A 19,185-nucleotide genomic window follows, 5' to 3' on the forward strand; every position below is an offset into this window, starting at 1 on the left:
TGAAATCAGTAAATTTCAACATAAATTTGATTACTTACCAATCATTAACAGCCCCAAAACAGTAAACTACTTTGTGCTGTCATCGAGTTGGCAATATACAAAATTCCTGATACACATAGCCAGTTTATGCCCGTTAAGTTTTTATTACCAGAGAAGTAATACATTGTACTGGTTTTACTAATGGGACCCATAAACATAGATGGACAAAGACTCTGGGTTCTTTAAAGGACTCACTACAGTTGACCAAATACAATAAGCCTCATACTGGTATTAAGAAAATCAGTTTCAACTCTACACTGATTCCAGTAACGATTTCCTGTAACGATTCCTTGAATGATTCGAGTACCTCGATTATTAAAATTCCTCGGGGAAAATTACCTGCTTCGAAGCTAAAGATCCAGTTTAAAATGAGATCGTTGCTGAGTTTAGGAGCCACTTCTGCCTGAATGATCAATTACTAAACAAAGTAGGGTGGAGATGAGTGAGCAGCCACCCCGAGTCCAAAGATAAACTTCTAGAAAGCCTCAAAAAGTCAAACTTTAAAATGCTTTATTCATTATTTCCTTTTGCACGTTTGAGGCCAAAGTAAACCCCGTGTGAAAGTTAATTATTCAACAAACATAAAACTAATAAACAGATGACCTCAGATCGCTGCAGTGCTGGGTTGCAGAAATGTAGGGCAGGATTTAACAGGATGTGATGCAATGATCCATAAATGGCTGCATAATTGCTCTAATAAAAACAGGAGCTGAGCTGAAACTGAGCGGAAAAACGAGCGGCTTCGAGAATTATTAAACCAATTTACAAGCAGACGGTGGCGGCTCGGCCTTGCAGCGTTCTGCTGACTGCGAGCGACTTTCAGACGGGAGCGGAGGGAAAACCGAGGCTCCAATGGTTTGCTGTGAGGCTCAAGAAGCGTAGCCAAGGAAGTGCTTCTGTCTCTCAGAGCCAGTCTGCCCCGTACACCCGTACCCACCCCAGGTATGCGCGGTATTCCCCCCCTCCCGCCCACAGAGACCCATCAGTTGCCCCAGCAGAGCCTTTATTTGCCCCTCAGAGTGATGTGTGACGATGTCAGTATGGTTGCATAACGCAGGCCCACCCAGACTGTCCACTCAGCTTCCTCCAGCGCTGTAAGCTTGGCACCCCGGGGTGCTATGCGTGAGAAGGAGGCCCCAAAGGGGCTGGCGTGGTCTACAATTGCACTCAATTAGTTGGAGTTGCTCAGTAATAACATCAACGCTGGAGCCAATCAGATGACTGGGAGCATTCCTACCCATCCCAGCCACACACCCCCCCCCCCCCCCCCCCCCCGCTCCAACTTGCAATCATTAAGCTTTCTCTAAATCATTCCACCTCCCAGTTAACGTTCTGCACTTTCATCACCTCTTCCTCTGCTGGAGTTTATTTTTATTGGCTCAGTATGATGATCTGGACCTAAAATCTCCTGGTACTGAAGAAGAACCCACTGTCCACTACAGCTCATCATTAACCCAAAGGATTAGCTATGTTTTACAGACTGATGACAAATGAACTGTGAGGGTAAAACCTATGAAGGCTCTGGGATGTTAAAGTATACATTTAATATCCAAATCAGCTGCAGAACCAGCTGATTTGGTCCCTGCGCCACCACAGCACCCCAGGTGTGGACATTTCTTTATAGAAAATTCACTAAAAGTTTATCAGATCCAAACTATTAATATACTACAGGATATCATATCAGGATGTTATTGATTCTAATATAATCTTTTTCCTACTTCAGGGTGTGCATCGGGTTCTATTCAGTAAACCTGAGCTAGCTGATTTAGCGCCTTGGATTTAGGAATCAGACCCGATTGTTTCTGAAGCTTGTTTTGTTTTTGTTTTTTTATTTAGAACCACTTATCCTCCATACGCCAGCTGCTGAAATCAGAATCCAGCTGCATCTCAGCATTAGTACTCTGATTTCCCTGCATCCGTCCTGATGCGGCTGAAGTGATGCATGCAGAGCGGACCCTGACTGAGCTGACCTACTTAAAGCCGGCTGGCAGCGTTTGCCACGAGGCCGCCGGCTCCGCCGCGCACGTCCTAGCATGACGAAGAGACTTTCCTCTGCAGGCGCCCATCAAACCATAAAAATAAACAGGGCCAGCAGAATCAACCCGGCAACACGGCGTGTTACGTAAGGCGGCTGCCCCAGTTACTGCCGCACCGGACCACTGCATCCAGATTACAGGAGTCCTAAACATAATGCAGGATCAGATCACTCCTTCACTCCACAGACTCCTTCAAACGAAAATCATTTGGCGTTTCAGACGCCAACTTTTCTCTGATTTTAACAGGTTGAAGGTTCGGGCTGCTGGCCACAGCGCCTCCACAAAACACAGAATATTGCCGAGTAGTTTTGGTTCAGTTTCTAGTGTAAATATTCTAGTACACTTGAAATAAGACAAAACTAACTAAAGTTAATTAGTCAGCAAGATAGTTCTTCTTAGTATTGATGAAAATGTGATTGTTCTATTGGCGGATTATCTCATTTATAACATGGGAAAAATATCTTGTTATAAGTGAAATGACCTGGCAAAGGAGCTAGCATTTTTTCCATCAAAATTCAGGAATTGTTGCCTTAAAATGAGCTCAAATTTCTTGCTGAAGTTGCTTTTTAACTCCGTTTGTCTTATTTCAAGTGTACTAGAAACTAGTCCAAAACTACTTGGTAAGATTTTGTGTTTTTGCAGTGCACATCTGATTCTCGTGTCCTCCGTGTTTGTGGCCCAGCTGGGTTTATCAGAGCCAGAGTGTGTCCCCTTTATGGCTTCCATGATTAATCCACATTTAGCAAATCCCAGTGATTCCAGTCCAACAGAGCGGCTCTGCTGCGTGTCAAATATGTGCAAATTCAAAGCCAATCCTTCATGTTTGGGTCTTCGGTTTCTCCTGCTGGACGCTGACCAAAAGGCTCCTCTACGTCCTCCTATCACAACACTCAGCTTCTCCACCGAATCACAGCAAAGAGAGAAAATCAGAGAAAATAATATGGCAAATTTTCTTTTTTTTTGTTGCAAATGACGTGCACTGATAGTTGAGTGTCCAAATGTGAGCGTGCTGAATCATAAAGCCGTTCTTGCGAACGTGACCCACTTTCAGCTTCGGCAGCTCCGGCTTCTGGAGCAATTAAAGCGGCGGCGTGGAGCGGAGCCTGATAAAGAGAAGCCGGCAGACGCGGTGCCGTCGCCTGCGACGCGTCGCACGGAGTCAAACTGCGGGGAATTAATAATAAATCAGGATGCGTCTCGCTCCTCTGGACTCTCTCTGCTGGAAAATGATGGACACGTTCGCTGTTTGATGCCAAGAGTCGCAGAAAAACAAATCGGAGAGGAAGCTCCATCAATATTAGATGTACAGAGCATAAGGGGCTTTTGATTAGGATGCACGTTTTAATTTAACATGATGCATCCAGTTTCCAAAGGAAAAGACAAAAATTCAATTCAGTCTGACAAACTGAACCGTGAGGGAAGAAAGTGTAGAATGTAGACTGTATCTCCTAGAGCAGGGGTGGGCAACTCCAGGCCTCGAGGGCCGGTCTCCTGCAAATTTTAGATGTGTCTCTACTTCAACACACCTGAGTCAAATAATGAGGTCATTAGCAGGACTCTGGAGAACCTGACTGTTCTTAGGAGGTGATTCAGCTGTTGGATTCAAGTGTGTTGGATCAGGGAGACATCTAAGAGTTGCAGGACACCGGCCCTCGAGGACCAGGATTGCCCACCCCTGTCCTAGAGTTTAGTCCAGAAAAGGCAAACAAAACATTTGAATGTAGCAAAACTCTTGGTTCAGAAACAGCTACAACCCTCAAAGCTGCTTAATTTAATAGTTTAAAACTCCAAATAAACCATAATATCCATTAATAAACACAGTGGAAACTCCGCAGTGGTCCTAGCGCTAAAGCAGAAGCTAACATTTACAATCTTTTTTATCTCTTCAGCTAATCAGCAACAAGCAAAATGAATGGCCCTATGTGATTGGCTGCTTTGCTAACACCAGCCAATAGCATGCCAGCTAGCATTAGTGTGAGGTATTCCTGCTTCCCAGGTTGGATTTTCTTTGGAATAGTTTACATATGCTTTATCGGAAAAATCTGTGAATAATTTGGAGTTATGTTGCACAGAAAAAATTAATAAATAAATAATCTGTGAATACTGATAATTAATTATACTTTACTAAATTCAGTTCACTGTCTCTAGACAAATGTAGGATCAATCTGAACTTCCAAATTAAAGTTTCCCATCAGGTTGCATTGTGGGTGAGGAGCAATGCGGCAACAGAGTGAAGGTGTCTCATTGTAATGTTGTGGATTGAACAGTTTCAAACCTCTAAGCAAGCTTTGCGTTATTTTCCTCTATTGCTAACTTTAGACACCAGGTTTCCCTGCATTGCCCCCTACTGGTTAAGACGTGACCCAGGCTACGGAGGTTAGGGATAAACATAACAATACTTCACTCCTTGATATTTCTAGTCGTGCATTTTGTCACAGTTTCTTCCTCACCTACTGAACCTGGAGACCTGAAAGCCGCTCCTGACCCTCCACATTGAAAGCCTGAGAAAAGAGCAGCATTGGTTCTCAGTTCAATACGGTTATAAGGTCGATGTCCGCCGGGTCAGAGCTGGGACGGGCAGCCCAAACAAAGCAGGTGGGGTTGTTAAAGCGGGCGGGTCTGTGTCGGAGTCTTTGAACCCGGCAGTGAGGAAGGTACAGCCTAGATTATAAACCCTGGAAGTGCAGCTCTTCACCTGCTGCATGTCAGAGTAAAAACTTCCAGACTGCTGGTCCTGAGCGTCAAGACCAGCCACTCAGTGCCTGGGCTGGTCCTGGAGGGCGGTCTGCCCGGTCCAGAGCTGTAATCCAACAGGTGTGTTGAAGGTTTCCACCACCTTTCTGAACTTAACTTGCTGGAAGTGAAAGCTGACCCAAGAGCTCATGGTGGGAGGTTCGGTCCAACGGACCCAGACAGAGAGGGGCAGAAGACGGGTTGACTTACCGGCAGAGACAGTCTCTTGAGCTGCTCCCTCCTCTCTAGCCGTCCGCTCATCGGCCCTCTACCCAGCACCGATCCGCTCACCTGGGCAGCCCTGCAGGACACAGAGGGGAGGAGTCAAAAGGGAACGCCCTGAGTCCGCCGCCGGGTCAGAGCAGAGTCCAGTTTCACTTTCTGATGCCTCCCTCTCTTTTCTCTCTGTTTCTCTCTCTCTGTCTCCGTCTCCACCCAAACACAAACCCCTCTGTGTTGTTCTAGGCCTTTCTAAACAGAGCTGGGAACCAGTCGGACCCACAGCAGAAAGCAAACACTTCGCTTCATGCAGACTACGCTTTGACAAAGACCCCGGGCTTCTGAACCCACTGGGGACAGACAGAACCCACTGGGGGCTGAGATATTCCTACAGGAAGCAGGAGCAGAGGCCTTTTAATCCCTTTAACCATGGCCCACAGGTTCAAACATGCAGCAAACGGCTAAGCACGCTACGAACATATGGAAAAAAAACAAAAAACAAACGCATAAAAAACGCTTTCTGTTTGCAGCGTTTTTCTGTCTCTTTTGTGTTTTGGAGTTTGCATCGTTCATGTTTATGTTTGGACCTCTCAGCCACTGTAGCTGAACGCTATTCCAAAAATGACATGGAAAGAAGGTGGTAGCAGCATGATGCTGTGGGGTTACTTTTCCCCACATAAAAGAGTTTGTTATACGTTTTGTTTTCCTTATAGTCAAAGTACAGAACTATATCTGTGGGATCATTTGATGATGATTTGTTTCCTTATATATATTAGGGCTGGACAATAAATCAATAATATATATTTCGGAACATGATCAATATCAATAGATAAGACATGTGATAGAATATTCAGTGAACTCTAATCCAGAACTGCAGAGCATTCTGGGAGACGTAGGCAAAGAAAAGGCTTCAGCTGCCCAACATCTCATGGCTAGCTGAGCAAGGCTGGTGGCAACCTACTCACTCTGTGGTTACCTAGAAACAACCTATAGAGTAAGTTGCGCAGCAGCAGTTTCAGGTTTCTCTACCGCGCATCATGACTGCCTGCTAAAACTTTTTTTTTTTTAAACGGCGTGGAGAGAAAACTATGGATGAAACAGGAAAGGTCACTCCACCAGTTTGGCAGGATTTCAAATAAATAAGACAAAAAACTGACAAATAACGATCAATATGGACTGATATTAAATGTTTTTCAGTTAACATTCAGTCTTGTGACATAGTCCTGTCTAAAGGTGTGTTTAATTGAGTTTCACAGGATAAACATCTGATTAATTAAAGGAGTTCTTCGCTCATGAACCCGTTTCTAAACGGATCAGTGTTCTGATCCACATTGCTTCATGTTGTTGAAGTTAGCCGTCTCTGGATCCGTTACAGCCCTGCCGAGGCTTCATCAGCATGACTGCACTTGTCAAACATAAGCACACATCAGGCCGACGTGTTTTACCCGGCGCCGGCCCGCTGGTCCTGGCTTATCAACGGCAAACGCCAGTACGCCCGGGGCGCCGCCGCTGATGGTTGGACCACTGAACCTCGATCTGCCCCCGTTTCTCTCCCGTCCAGGAGGAAGACACCAATCAGTGGACAGGAAGTAGGACGCGGCGATGTCTCTAATGCGGCAAATGCGGCTATGGATCTGGTTCTGGATCTTTGGAGATCAATCAGGAGTGATAAAGATTAACCCTCTGAGGTCAGAGGTCAGGGACACTCCTCCAGCTGGTTTCTGCTGCAGTTACAGAAAGGAGGAGGTCGTGTTCATCCAGAGACATTTCCTGACGTAAACACAGTTACTAAAAATAAAACCTGGCTCCAAATCAGTCTCATGTTTCTAATGTTTCTGATTCAGAAGAACCCTCGGCGATCCGGCGCTGGTCGCCTGGATCTCTGGCTGTCTGATGAAGGTTCTGCTCACGGCTGTGGTCCTGACGGTCCAGACGGCTGACGGTTCAGATGGATGAGAAGGCAAATGAAACACTTGAGAGTGCTGGCTGGACCAATGCGGCGACAGATCTGAGGATCAGACCCGGTCCATGAGACCATGGTGGTCCTCGTCCTTTCACCACAGACTCCACTGATTTAAACAGAAACCATTACTGAGGCTGAGGCCGTGGTGATGACCAGAGACACCCGGCCCAGCCCAGCCCGGCTCAGCAGCATGGGGAGAAGGTGGGGGGCAGTAGAATCAGAGCACGCCGACATCTGGGAGTCTTTGTGTGGCGGCGTAATTAGATGGCAGGGTGCAGGGAGGAGGCCAGGCAGGACGGTGGGTGGTGGAGGTGGTGGGGGTAACATCTGCTCCAGGAACAAGGGAGGACCCAGCTGAGGTCACAGAGCCCCAGACTGGAGGGGGGAACAGCTTAATGATAACTCTTAAAGCTACAGACGGATCACGGTTCAGTGTGTAAATAACTGCTGATAATCACAGCAGATCCTCCATGAATATGAACCAGAGCTGCTGCTGGTCCAATGCAGGCTGGACACACACCGGCTTCAATCTGCAGCTCCCCGTCCTCGCCTGTGGGGGCGCTGCACCAAGAACCACCGAAGGAGACGACACGTTAACCTCTAAAAAAAAGACACTGAGCGCTACTTCCTTCTTCACCAGATGGAAACAAAAATGGAGTAGCATCAGATTTTAGCAGTTGGAGGATTTCTCTTTTGACTTTGGCGAAAAACCACAAGCCATTTCTCCTGCTAGCGCTAGGCCAGAACGTTTGTTTACCCAGAATGCCCCGCGCTCTAGTCCACTTCCTGCTTTTGGAGCGGGTTGCGGTCCAGCTGGTGTTCACATATGCATTCAAATCGCACCAGAGTTCATTTCAACCGGAACCAGACTGACATTTGTAGGACCAGAATTCACTTTAGAGACGGACCAGAGTTGGATTAAAACAGACTGAACTGGTCCAGTGATATGCAACATCTTGGTGTTTTAGATATCGACTCTTCCAGTGTACTCTTGCTGAGCATCAAGGTGTGACGCTCAGATTGGACAGATTGTGGAGATTAAACAGGAGATTACAAGAACACCAGGGTGGGAATACCTAACCAGTTAACCATGTCCATCACATTTGACCCATTTGAGCTACTCTCAAGTGTTGCCTCTGTCTGGACAGGTTTACAGTTTCATTATAAGACCTGAAGTTTTGATTCTTTCATTTTGTTATCTGGACTCCAACATGAGCAGCAGGAGCTAAAACACTCGTCACATCTCTAACGGTTTAGTGAGAGATTCCCGTCAGTCGCTGCGTTCCCACTAAACATAAAACTGCGCAACTTGAAATTACAAAAATAACTTCGCTTAACGGAAGCGCGCCCGTTTCGAATAAACTCGCGCTTTTCGCTAAAAAGCTTTTGAGCTGGGGGTGAGGGGGTTTTTCAGCCATATCAAAACCCATTTTTCACGTCACGAGTCACATGACCAACAGCTGGACGTTACTACTGACCAAAGCGCAGACGAAGACAACAGTAAAGAGTTACGCGTCATTCCGATGTGTGGCATCCGTAGCTCTTCTGTAAAACTACAATTCCTCCAAAACGGCGCGTATGTCGACACTTCCAGGTAGGCGGGGCTCGTCGCTCCAACGCCTCAATAATACACCGACATCTCCAGTGATGAGCACTAGCACCATGGCTGAATTATGAATTTTATGAATATAAATTATGAATGGATGCAACTGTTTATATCCATGATTTTTAATGACTTACCACATGAACAACATTATTCACGTGTGAATTCAATTTAATTTCTTATTTAACGGAAACAGCAATTGCGAAATTGTGTGTGTGTTTTTTTTTTTTTACATTAGCAGAAAATAGTCAAAGATTTGAGCACATTTATAATGGAAATGCTGCTATTATCACTCACTAAAAGCTAGGCCAGGGGACGCCGTGAACTTTGCTCCCTCTTCATATCGACCAAACATTTGATTGAGCAACAGAAACATCAGAGAAAGACTCTCCTCTGACCTACAGCCTGGAAGAGCTTTCATTGCGAGTCGGGTTATACATTAAGCTTTTAGGAATAATGCAGCACACGCATTAAAGCAAACAGCTGCAGGCCGAGACTGGCAGAGGAGCTGGATCCTGCAGGAGCCTCACGGGTCTGAACAGGGAGGATTCAGAGATTGTTTCCGATCAATCGTCCTAAAAAGATCCAGGAAGTGGCGGCAGCAGAACACGGACGGAAGGGGAGATTGGACATTGATTGGTGCACCCCCTTTTAGCCCCAGGAACCAGTTCATTTAGTGTCCCTGCCCTGTGAAAAGAGGTCGCACCCCCGCCCGGTTGCACTGGAGGAGGGGAGGGAGGGGTGCCATTACTTTCCATTCACTGAGGAGAAAATGAAAGCAGGCACGCGTTTGACGTGAGGTTTATGATGCGGACAGAGCAGCACAGATGGTTCACAATCACCGGATGTTTGGAAACCCCCTGATCCTGATCCTGACTCTGTAGGTGTAACAGTACAGCTGGCACCGCTGGGACAATCACAGTGTATAAAAGAAAAGGCTTTATATCCAGTAACAGTATGAAAACTGATTCCTACAAATTGATGACAATGAAATCATTGACTTTCCAGCCAGACAACGACCCGGCAACAGCATGGATTGACTAGAGCGGCCTAGTCCAAGTCCGGACCCGTTCACAGCTGATCCCCACCAACCTGACAGAGCTGGAAGAGTGTAGATGCGAATCCTGACTGGGCGGGAATATTTATGCAGCCACTTGTTTTATGTGAAACATTTTTATTCTTATTATCAATTTACAAATAATAGCAGAGAGAATACTTTTTTTATAGGATTTAATATCAAATTAAATTATTTAAACATATATTTGAAAGGCGTAAAATCCTGAAAATATATTCACCTATTGCACTAGAAGCATAATCTCGCGCTGAAAATTAAATACAAAACTTCAATGTTAATTTTTCAAAGGCGATTATTGCTTAAAAATAAAACCTCATAAAATCCTTTTTTACCTTGATTTTTTTTTTTCTACAAATGAAATTACATAGCATTTTCAAAAAGAGGTTTTAAATCCAATCATCTGTTCTGTGAGTTCAACAATGGAGCATACAAGTCTGTTTCTACCCTGACTAGGAGTTTATAGCTTTCTGGTGAGGCGGCAGTTAATTATCGGAGCATCGCATACTGAGGCCATGCAAACAAAATAAATTCATAAAGCTCAGTCTGTCAGTCGTCTCAATCAAACACAGATGTTTCAAAAATCCGGTTTGCATCAAGAGAAGATTTGCTGGCATGAATCTGCCAGAAACCGCCTTAAATCTTACTGTGTGTATGGAAATAAGCCCGAAATGCTAGCTGTTAGCCGCTGCACATTTAAAATTAAGGTTGAAACAGCGAAGCTAAGCCCTTTATTAGTTTCTATAACCTGCATCTAACCTGCTCTCAACCACAGCTAAAGGCAGACTGAATAGACCGGTTCTGTGATGTTGCGTTAAGCAAACACCTTAATCACCTCTTGACCTACAACTGTGTCAAACAAGACAAAAGGAAACGAGCCGCTAGCATGACGATGCCCTTCTCTGACACGCGTGAACTTGTCTGAGTGACTGCAGCTCTTGTTTAGTCACCAGAGCTGCTGTTGGGGGTGAAACGGCAGGGAGGGGAGGAGGGGTAGGGTCAAAGGTGAGTGGAAAATATGGACAAAACAGAGACTGGATGCTTTAATATGCATCCTGAAAACAGATCTGATTAACTTCCTGTTGTGGGACACCCAAGCCTGGTGTTCCTCAGGGCGGCAGCGTGACTCTCTGCTGAACTCTCTCATGAGAGAGCCGGATTTAGACAAAAACGCCAGAAAAACAAGCGAGAATGCCCAGCAGGCCGAGAGAGAGAGAGAGAGGGTAGAGGAATGTTTCCAGCCATTATCAAAATATACAACAACCCCTCCACCACCACTGTTAGCTAGGTATGTGAGCATCATGCGATGGCAGCTCACCAGAACACTGAACACATGCATTTCATCAGCAGACCGATGACAGCTTGAGAAACAACAGTGTGTTTATGTGGGTGAATATTTTCCACTGGAGTTCCCCCCCACGCCGCCCCCCCACAGAGAACGATTGTACACACGGGTTTGATGTGAACCCGAGCGCTGGCTCATTGTTTTCACCCACAACAACAGAGTGTAAGCACCAAATTAGGGCCGCTTCGCCAGGAGACACTCAACGTCTTGTTTCGTTAAGAAATGCACACAAAGCCAGGCTTGTTTCATAAAAATACATCATTATTAGATGGCAAAAGTTGATCTTTAAGGAACATGGGAATACATAACCAATATAATTTGTCTGGATTCTAATTTATCACAAAGGACTCTTTAAAATCCATTCTTAACTCATTTATTTGCCTTTCCCACATACATAAAACTACTCAAAACAGTCAATGTTTCTTCATATGAGCACAGTTTAAATGCAGTAGTTTTTATCAAGCCTAATTCAAATAGAAGAGTAAATATTTCTTTAGACCATTTTGCCTTTTAGACAAAAGATGACACACAAATTGCAATTCGTTTTATGAAATATGTTTGTATTTTCTGAGAATTTGATATCTAGTTGTCTAACTGCTCATTTAAATATTTAGTCATTACACGTTTACACTGACAACCCAACATGCTAATCTTTTTAATAGTTTTTCATTTAACCTATAAGTTTAAACTTTTTTGTTTAATGTTGCATTATGCTTCCAAAAGCCTTTCCACTCTGTAATGGATTTTTTTTTTATTATTATTTATTTATATAATAAAATAATTTAGCAGTTTTCGGTTTTTGGAAGGCTGAAGCTAACACCAAACTTTAGCTAAGTAGCATTATTTCTGGGAAGTTTGAGTGAGTTTTGTCAACTTTTTATAAAAAGCAGTTTGGATACCTTTAGCTCATGAGCTACCAGCAACATTTTTTTACCACCTATTGCATTGTGTTTCTTTTTTTTTTTTTTTACCAATTTACAAAATTCAATAAATTAACTAGCTTGTAAGGGACACAGATAGGTGTAGGAAGCTAGTTTAGTTTATGGGCAGATAATTCAGCAGACCTGTCAGGATCAATTTTACAGAGAGACATTTTGCTTCTTTCACTTAACTTGACCTACCTAGCTAATTTCTTACAATCAGCTAACTAGCAAGCATTATTTAAAAAAAAAAAAAAAAACTTGGCTAGTTTGTGAGCTAGCTTTACTGACGCTGGGCTCAATTGTGATAGTTTGAATTATAGTTTGCCCGTCTTTACAAGATTAACTCTGCAAGTTCAACTTCTCTCGTTTATGCAGTTACTTTTTGCTAATTTTACAATGCTGAGTAAATTAGCTGGCTAATTAGCAAATTTAAGGCTAATACGCAAGTAAAGATTTGAGTAGTTTTTCCTCCAGTTTTTCTGACCAGGACATTTCATGCTTCATAAAAGTCACACAAAGTGGAAGTCCTCAAAGTCTCTCCTATTTCTACACTAAATTTCCATGTTTTTGTTTATTCTGGTAAAAGAATGGCATGGCTGCCTAAAACCCCGTTTAGATATCCTAACTAATGGAATGAGCTTGTTGTAAATCTTAATCTGTCTTTTAATGGAAACATGACTAAGTCTAAATGAATCATTTAAACTTCCTTTTGAGTTAGTTAGCTAAAACATTGCAGATGTGCACAAATAAGGAGTTTAATCTATTTTTCCTGCAAATCCATGACATTAATTTGTGCTGCCACCAACTGATTTTATATAGCTCTGTTTTAAACCATTTTACAGTTTTGCAATCAATTCACTTTAAATCAGTTCAGCTTATTTATTTAGTGTCAATACAGCAAAGTCTCGACAGATTTAGCAAAGTGGGAATCATTACTTTTTCAACTAATTTAATATCTAGTGAGATGGATTGCACTTGCATGAGGACAATATTTTAATATTTTTTTAAAATGTGCACATTTTCAAGCAGCTATTTATGTGTTCATATTGAATTTTTGTTTATGATGTTAACTAGGTGAAATATTGGAAGCAACTATTTGATCTGAACATACTCCACATACTTGGGGAACAAGTTCCTTATTTTGCAGGGAAAACATTTTTATTTCTTTCTCTATTATTTAAGTGAATTGCATAAACCCCCCCAAAAACACAACTCAGGCTTTAAGGGAAGAGTTTCTAGTCTTACAGAAACACCCCAGCATCTTTATGGTGAATAAAATGTTAAATGTTGAACTTTTGAAACTTTTCCAAGCATATCTACTCATGCCCCGCGTCGTATGAGCAGCAGAAAGCGATTCACCATGACGACATGACTACAGAAACAAGTAGGGAGTGAAACTTACTGAGTGCCGGCCGGTTCCGCTCCGCTCAGCAGCTCTGCAGCTCCCAGACTCTCTGGAGTGTTTGGGTTGGGAAGACAGCATGATGATGATGTGGACTCTCCGTTCATGGCAGCTGAAAACATGCTGTTGTAAATTTCCCTGGAAGTGCTGCAGCCGGTGGTGGTGGTGGTGGGGGGGGGGGGGGGGGGGTGAGGTGGGAGGTGAGCCACACACAAACACACTTTAACCCACTATCTGCGCTGCCAAGGCTGGAAGTCTGCAGCAACTGCAGCAACACCCAGTAAAACTTGTAAACAGAGAGGCAGGGAGGCGTGGAGGGGAGGAGAGGTTCCTCATTACATCAGCAGCAGCTGCTGACAGGCCTGTGTTTACTAGCTAACTGCCAAGACCTGAGAGGCGCTGCACATGCCTGCAGCACTCAAGACGAGCCTCATCCAGCTGACTGACACGCACTGAGCTCCAAAACAATCAAACACTGAAGGTTTCTTCTAAAACTCTTGTTCAGAACGCCTTAGTCAGAAGTTTCAGGTTAGCTTCATGCTAGGCTGTCATCTCAGTGAGAGCTGCTGACTGGACTAAAGAGCTGCTGCTCCTCAAGCTGACATTCCTGCAGCGTCTGGGGCTTGGCACATCCTCCAGCCTCCTAGCTCAGCCTGCTCTTCCTCCAAAGCTCTGGCTCTGCTCCCTTTAAATGCAGGCACATGACTCTCAGCTTTACTGCCAGGCTGAATTCTCTTTAGAGCCACCAACAGCTCTGCTTTTCATCAGCCTCTCTGTAGGGATCGCACACTGCCATCCGTCCAGGAAGAAAGGGACCAAATCCCATCTTGGAGTTAGCTTCAGTCCACTAAATGTTTTAGTGGCTAAGGAAGACCTCCTTGGTCTCACAATAGGAGGTCTTCACTACAATAAAGCCTGGTAAAAATAACTGAAAATCACCACAATAGAACCTGTCTGACAACATGAAGCAGGCTAAAGACATTCAAGCTGAACTGATGAGAAGCTAAGTCTATTAGTCTGGAATGGATTACAGAACCATTTTTAAGGTTTTGGATACAAAAGATGTTGTTGCATTAACCCAAACAGGCTGGTCATGCTCAGAAACCCTCCAATATGGCTGACATAAAGCCATTCTGCAAAGAAGAGAGGGCCACCTTGACCGTTTGGGTATGGTTGAATTCTTAAAAATTGGTCATAAAAAACAAAAACCAAAGAAATCTGTAAGGGGGCATATAATTTTCGTGCCACTGATGCATTCCTCCTTATGTCTGCAAGTGACATCTTGTCTATTGTGTTTTTGTTGGAGTGAAGCTGAGAATCTGCCACAGGATCCGATAGACAAAGAAAGCCACGGGTTCATCACAAGGGTTCAGCTGAACATGAATGTCAGCAGCTAATTGGATAAAAACGGCACTGGGATCAAACATTCAGAAGTAAAAGGGTAATAACAAATGATTAGACGGCCTATAATTTCTCTCTCGCTCTCAGTTCTTTGATTGGAGATTTGTGATTTGTGTGCTTAATCCAATAGACGGAATGGAAAAAGACCCCGAATTTAATCAAAGAATGCATGACCTTTAATTGACTCAATAAATGGTGCTGATATCTTCCATATGGTAACCACAGGGACCGTCGCTTTAAAGGTCCTGGCATGGTTTGCTACCTTTGAACAGCAGGACAATAATTCACATCTTGTGAGCATACGCTCCTCTTATCAGAAACATTACTTAGATTCTCAGTCTCCATCCCAAACTACACCCTGGTTTCAATTATCTCCCCTCCATTTACTCTCATCTGCTCCAGACAACGAGATTTCTACCATCCTTACGTCACAATCTAGCCGCAGACTGAAGTTTCTCATTGTGCGTGAGCTGCGTTTGGTGCCAGTAGGGCAGGAATGGCTAACGGTCCAGAACAAGCATCTTGACCCGGACCTATCCATCCAACAGGCTCTGAGAGGTCAGAACCCTGCAGGAAAGGTTCAACAGAAATTATACCATTATCAGCTCCTTATTAGGTCTAACTATCTAAATTTAAACACGTTATATGTCGGAGATAAGAGTGCATAAATGTTCATATAAATGCTGTTTTATTTTTCAACCTCTAAAGGGGATGTATCATATAAAATACACCTCTTTAGTCTGCAAATAATGATATGTTTTTATTTTGTTATGTACTTTGAGTCTCTAGGAGAGCAGAAAACTCAAATGTAGTCTCTCCCAGTGTTGTGTGGATCATATTTTTCAATCCGTTCAGGTTTCTCTATTCCTCATAACAACTTTTTAAACCAGGGGTGGGCAATCCTGGTCCTCGAGGGCCGGTGTCCTGCTACTCTTAGATGTCTCCCTTGAAACACTCTTGGATCCAACAGCTGAATCACCTCCTAAGTGCAGTCAAGTTCTCCAGAGTCCTGCTAATGACCTCATTATTTGACTCAGGTGTGTTGAAGTAGAGATACATCTAAAAGTTGCAGGAGACCGGCCCTCGAGGCCTGGAGTTGCCCACCCCTGTTTTAAACTAATAGGTCATGTTAATTGTTGCAGAGCTGCCAAACAAGGTCGTGGTCAGCTAACTAGCTAATCGGCTGTTGTTTTGCTAGCAGTTGGCGCAGTCTGCTAGCTGTTAGCTCCTTGAGGACAAAACTGTATTACTTCAGTCATAGTGAATAGTTTGGCATCATTTCTGTTGGTTTTGTGTTGGGGAACACGTAAACCAAATGCTCTCAGTGACGTTCTTGGTACTAGCATTAGCTAACTTGCTAACTAACTATGTTGAGGCCTTGTTTGAAGACGTGTTCGTTTTTGTCGCAGCGTTTTCTGGCTCCAACGTGTTCGGCTGGACGGACAAATCCTCCATTGTTGGTGTCTTTTAATCAGTTTGGGAATGAAAAGTTTCTGCGCAGCTGGAGATGGAAGACAGAGCACATAACACCAGTTTTAAAGTCCCTCCACTGGCTCCCTGTAGCTCAAAGAATAGACTTTAAAATACTGTTGTTAGTTTATAAATCACTGAACGGCTCAGCACCACAATACATTAAAGATCTGCTGTTGTTGTATCAACCTTCCAGACCTCTCAGGTCTTCCGGTTCTGGTCCTGCTCTGCATCCCCAGAACCAGAACCAAACGAGGAGAAGCAGCATTCAGCATCTATGCACCACAAATCTGGAACAAACTTCCAGAAAACTGTAAAACAGCTGAAACACTGACTTCCTTTAAATCTCGACTATAAACCCACCTGTTTAGAATTGTATTTGAAATGTAATCAATTACAAATTTATTGATGGAACTTGACTTAATGTCGTGTTTTGATTGTTGATTCTATGTTGCATGACTTTGTGTTTGATATGACGTAAAGCACTTTGAAATACCTTGCTGCTGAAATGTGCTATACAAATAAAATTCGATTTTTGATTTGATTTTGGAGAATTGTAACTCTGCTACCAAACTGCAAAAATGGCCGAACGACGGACGAAACACTAGTCTGCAGTTAGAGAGACGGCATCAAAACGAGTTGCTGTCAGGCCCGGGGTCAAAGAGGAGCATGAAGAGCTAGCTAATATTTTGTCATTTAAAAAAAGCATAAATTTGACGTATAATTTGTGTTGAATGGACCTAAATGTAACTGATTTGAACTGAATTATACATTTGTAGATAATTTGAATCAGACATAGAAGCATATTCTTCTTTCAGCCATGTTTCGATCATCCTGCCATGAACACCAGACTGACCATTAAGCCGTCCAGTTTGCTGCGGTTCCTTCAGCTCCACGTTTCGTCATCAGCAGGAATGCTGAGAAATGGAAACCACTACAAACTGTGGTAATGAACGCACCAGGCGCTCCCAGAGGTCCAGATGTGCGGCGGCTCTGTCAGCAGAGAACGTGATTTGATATATACGGAGAAAACAAGTGCGATCTTCAGACGTGATCAAAGTGGCCCCGATGCTAATTTGCATAACAAACATGTCGAAGCCACAAGACAAGAAACGGCGGCAGAGGCGTATGGTTTGGATTTCCCTGGAGGATCTGTGCAGGAAGTGGCTCTGTTCCTCCATCACCGTGTTATTTGCGGCCGGAGTGGGGAGCAGGTACCGCTGCTGGTTCTGCGCCTCAGAGCGCGCAGGAAGCGGCTTTATAGGAGCGGAGGCCCGAGAGAGGCGCGGACACATCGCACGAAGAAGATCTCAGCTTCCACAAATCAGAGAGACGCTGATGTCAGCGACTCGGAGAGACGGAGCGAAGGAGATCCAGACGGAGGAGGCGTCATCCGGCTCGGACCACATCAGCTCTTTGACATGTCAGGAATGTTTTACACCCAGGAGATAAATTCGTTTGGGTTTTTTTTTCAGTTACTGTTCTCGTTGGAGAACTTGGTTCACAGTTTCAGTTTTCTACGGACTCAGGCCTTGCTGGGTTTTATGGGAACTTAACATTTCCACTGCGCTCTCTGGAAAAATAATACGATCAAACACAACGGATCGGTTTCAGAGAAGAACACGGCGCGACGAGGTTCATTTGTGTTTACTGCGACGGCGTACTAGAGCCATTTTAGGTAGGAAAAAAAAGAGGAGTACGTTTTCACTCAAAAACTCTGAAATTTTGAGATTAATCTGAGAAATTGTCTTTAACAAAGAACAAAGGAATTCTCTGAGCTCAAAACGTTGTACATTTGGAAGAAAACAATCAGAAATTTTGAGATTATTTTTCTGAAAGTCAAAAATGTTCAACTCTACAAACTCAAAAAATGTCAATGTTTTTTTTTTTAGAAAATACATGAAGTTATTCTGAAATTTCCTGAGTTTCATTCTTGCAAATTTTAGACTTTTGGAGCTCAGGAATTTCCAGATTTTTTTCTAGAAGATTTCTGAAATTAATCTAAACTTTTCTCCATTTTTGGACAGAAACTTGCTCCTTTTATTCCCCCCTTAAGTACAAAGGCCCTAATACGGCATCATATTTGATATATAGGCTGAACTACAATTAAACATTGTATTAGGAAATAAAATTAATAAAACTAGATGTTGTTTGAGAATTGTGTCAAAGTGAGTATGTGGATATACTCTAATGCACAGGATCCTAAATCTCCATTTTCTTATAAACTCATGCAAACACAAATACAGAATCTCAAATCTCCACTTTAACGACAAACAATCATTTTTAGTGATATTAAACAGAGTTTTAAAGTGGAAAAGATCACAGTGAAAGGTGGATGCTTTTGTCGAGATTATTTATTGCTGATTTTCCAAACCCCCCTCTGATTCCTCGTTGTTCTGTTTTGACGCCGGGGAACTTGGCGCCGCCTCGCAGCGCCTCGTGGCTTCAGAAATGCGAAGGTGTGAAAGCGTGTCGCTCTGACCCGCGCTGGCCCAGATCTTTAAATAATCATCAGCCCCCTTCGGTTTCTCCGGGGATTCGCCGCCGAGACGTTTATCCGTGGAGACACAGGTGTGAGAAGCCAACTGTGAATAAAGCCTGGCTCACAAATCCCATCTGGACCCAACGTAGGGTGTGCTAAACGGGGGTCTTCAGTTGGTTTTGAGTAACAAATCATCCGCAAGCAAGAGAAAAACGTCAGAATTTTTGGGAGTTTTCAACGTTTCATCGTGGGTAATTTTTAGAGAGCAAATTACATTCATGACACACAAATGGACGGATGGATTTAAGTCCTCTGGATGTAAAGCAGCTAAATGTTTCTTCTCCTCGTCAGCAGCTTTCATGTGAACTTTTTCCCTTCCACAGAAAGTGGCTCCCTTTATAACCGGCGTTCCGCCAAAACCACAAGTTGCCGTTTTTACATTTCACCGCGTCACACGTAACACACACGACGGGTTAATGATCAGCCAGATTTAGCCA

At 43.6% G+C, this 19,185-nt stretch overlaps 1 protein-coding gene across 2 annotated transcripts in view; it reads right to left on the minus strand.

The window, feature by feature from the left end:
• The window catches only part of LOC114140848 (nck-associated protein 5-like), a 136,906-nt gene extending 123,350 nt beyond the window's left edge, over window positions 1-13,556 (minus strand). The window contains exons 1-2 of one of the 2 annotated variants that reach the window (XR_003594702.1): window positions 13,336-13,556; window positions 5,019-5,109 (exon numbers count right to left, since the gene is read on the minus strand). Coding sequence is in view for 1 of the 2 variants with exons in the window: in XM_028011108.1 (XP_027866909.1) it covers window positions 5,019-5,109; window positions 13,336-13,457 (213 nt within the window). In the remaining variant the exon portion in view is untranslated. The remainder of the gene's footprint in view (window positions 1-5,018; window positions 5,110-13,335) is intronic. The other variant, XM_028011108.1, reaches the window with a different exon arrangement.
• Window positions 13,557-19,185: the final 5,629 nt, after the last annotated feature.

Source organism: Xiphophorus couchianus, chromosome 24, assembly GCF_001444195.1.
Source record: "Xiphophorus couchianus chromosome 24, X_couchianus-1.0, whole genome shotgun sequence".
In the NCBI taxonomy this organism is placed as follows: Eukaryota; Metazoa; Chordata; class Actinopteri; order Cyprinodontiformes; family Poeciliidae; genus Xiphophorus; species Xiphophorus couchianus.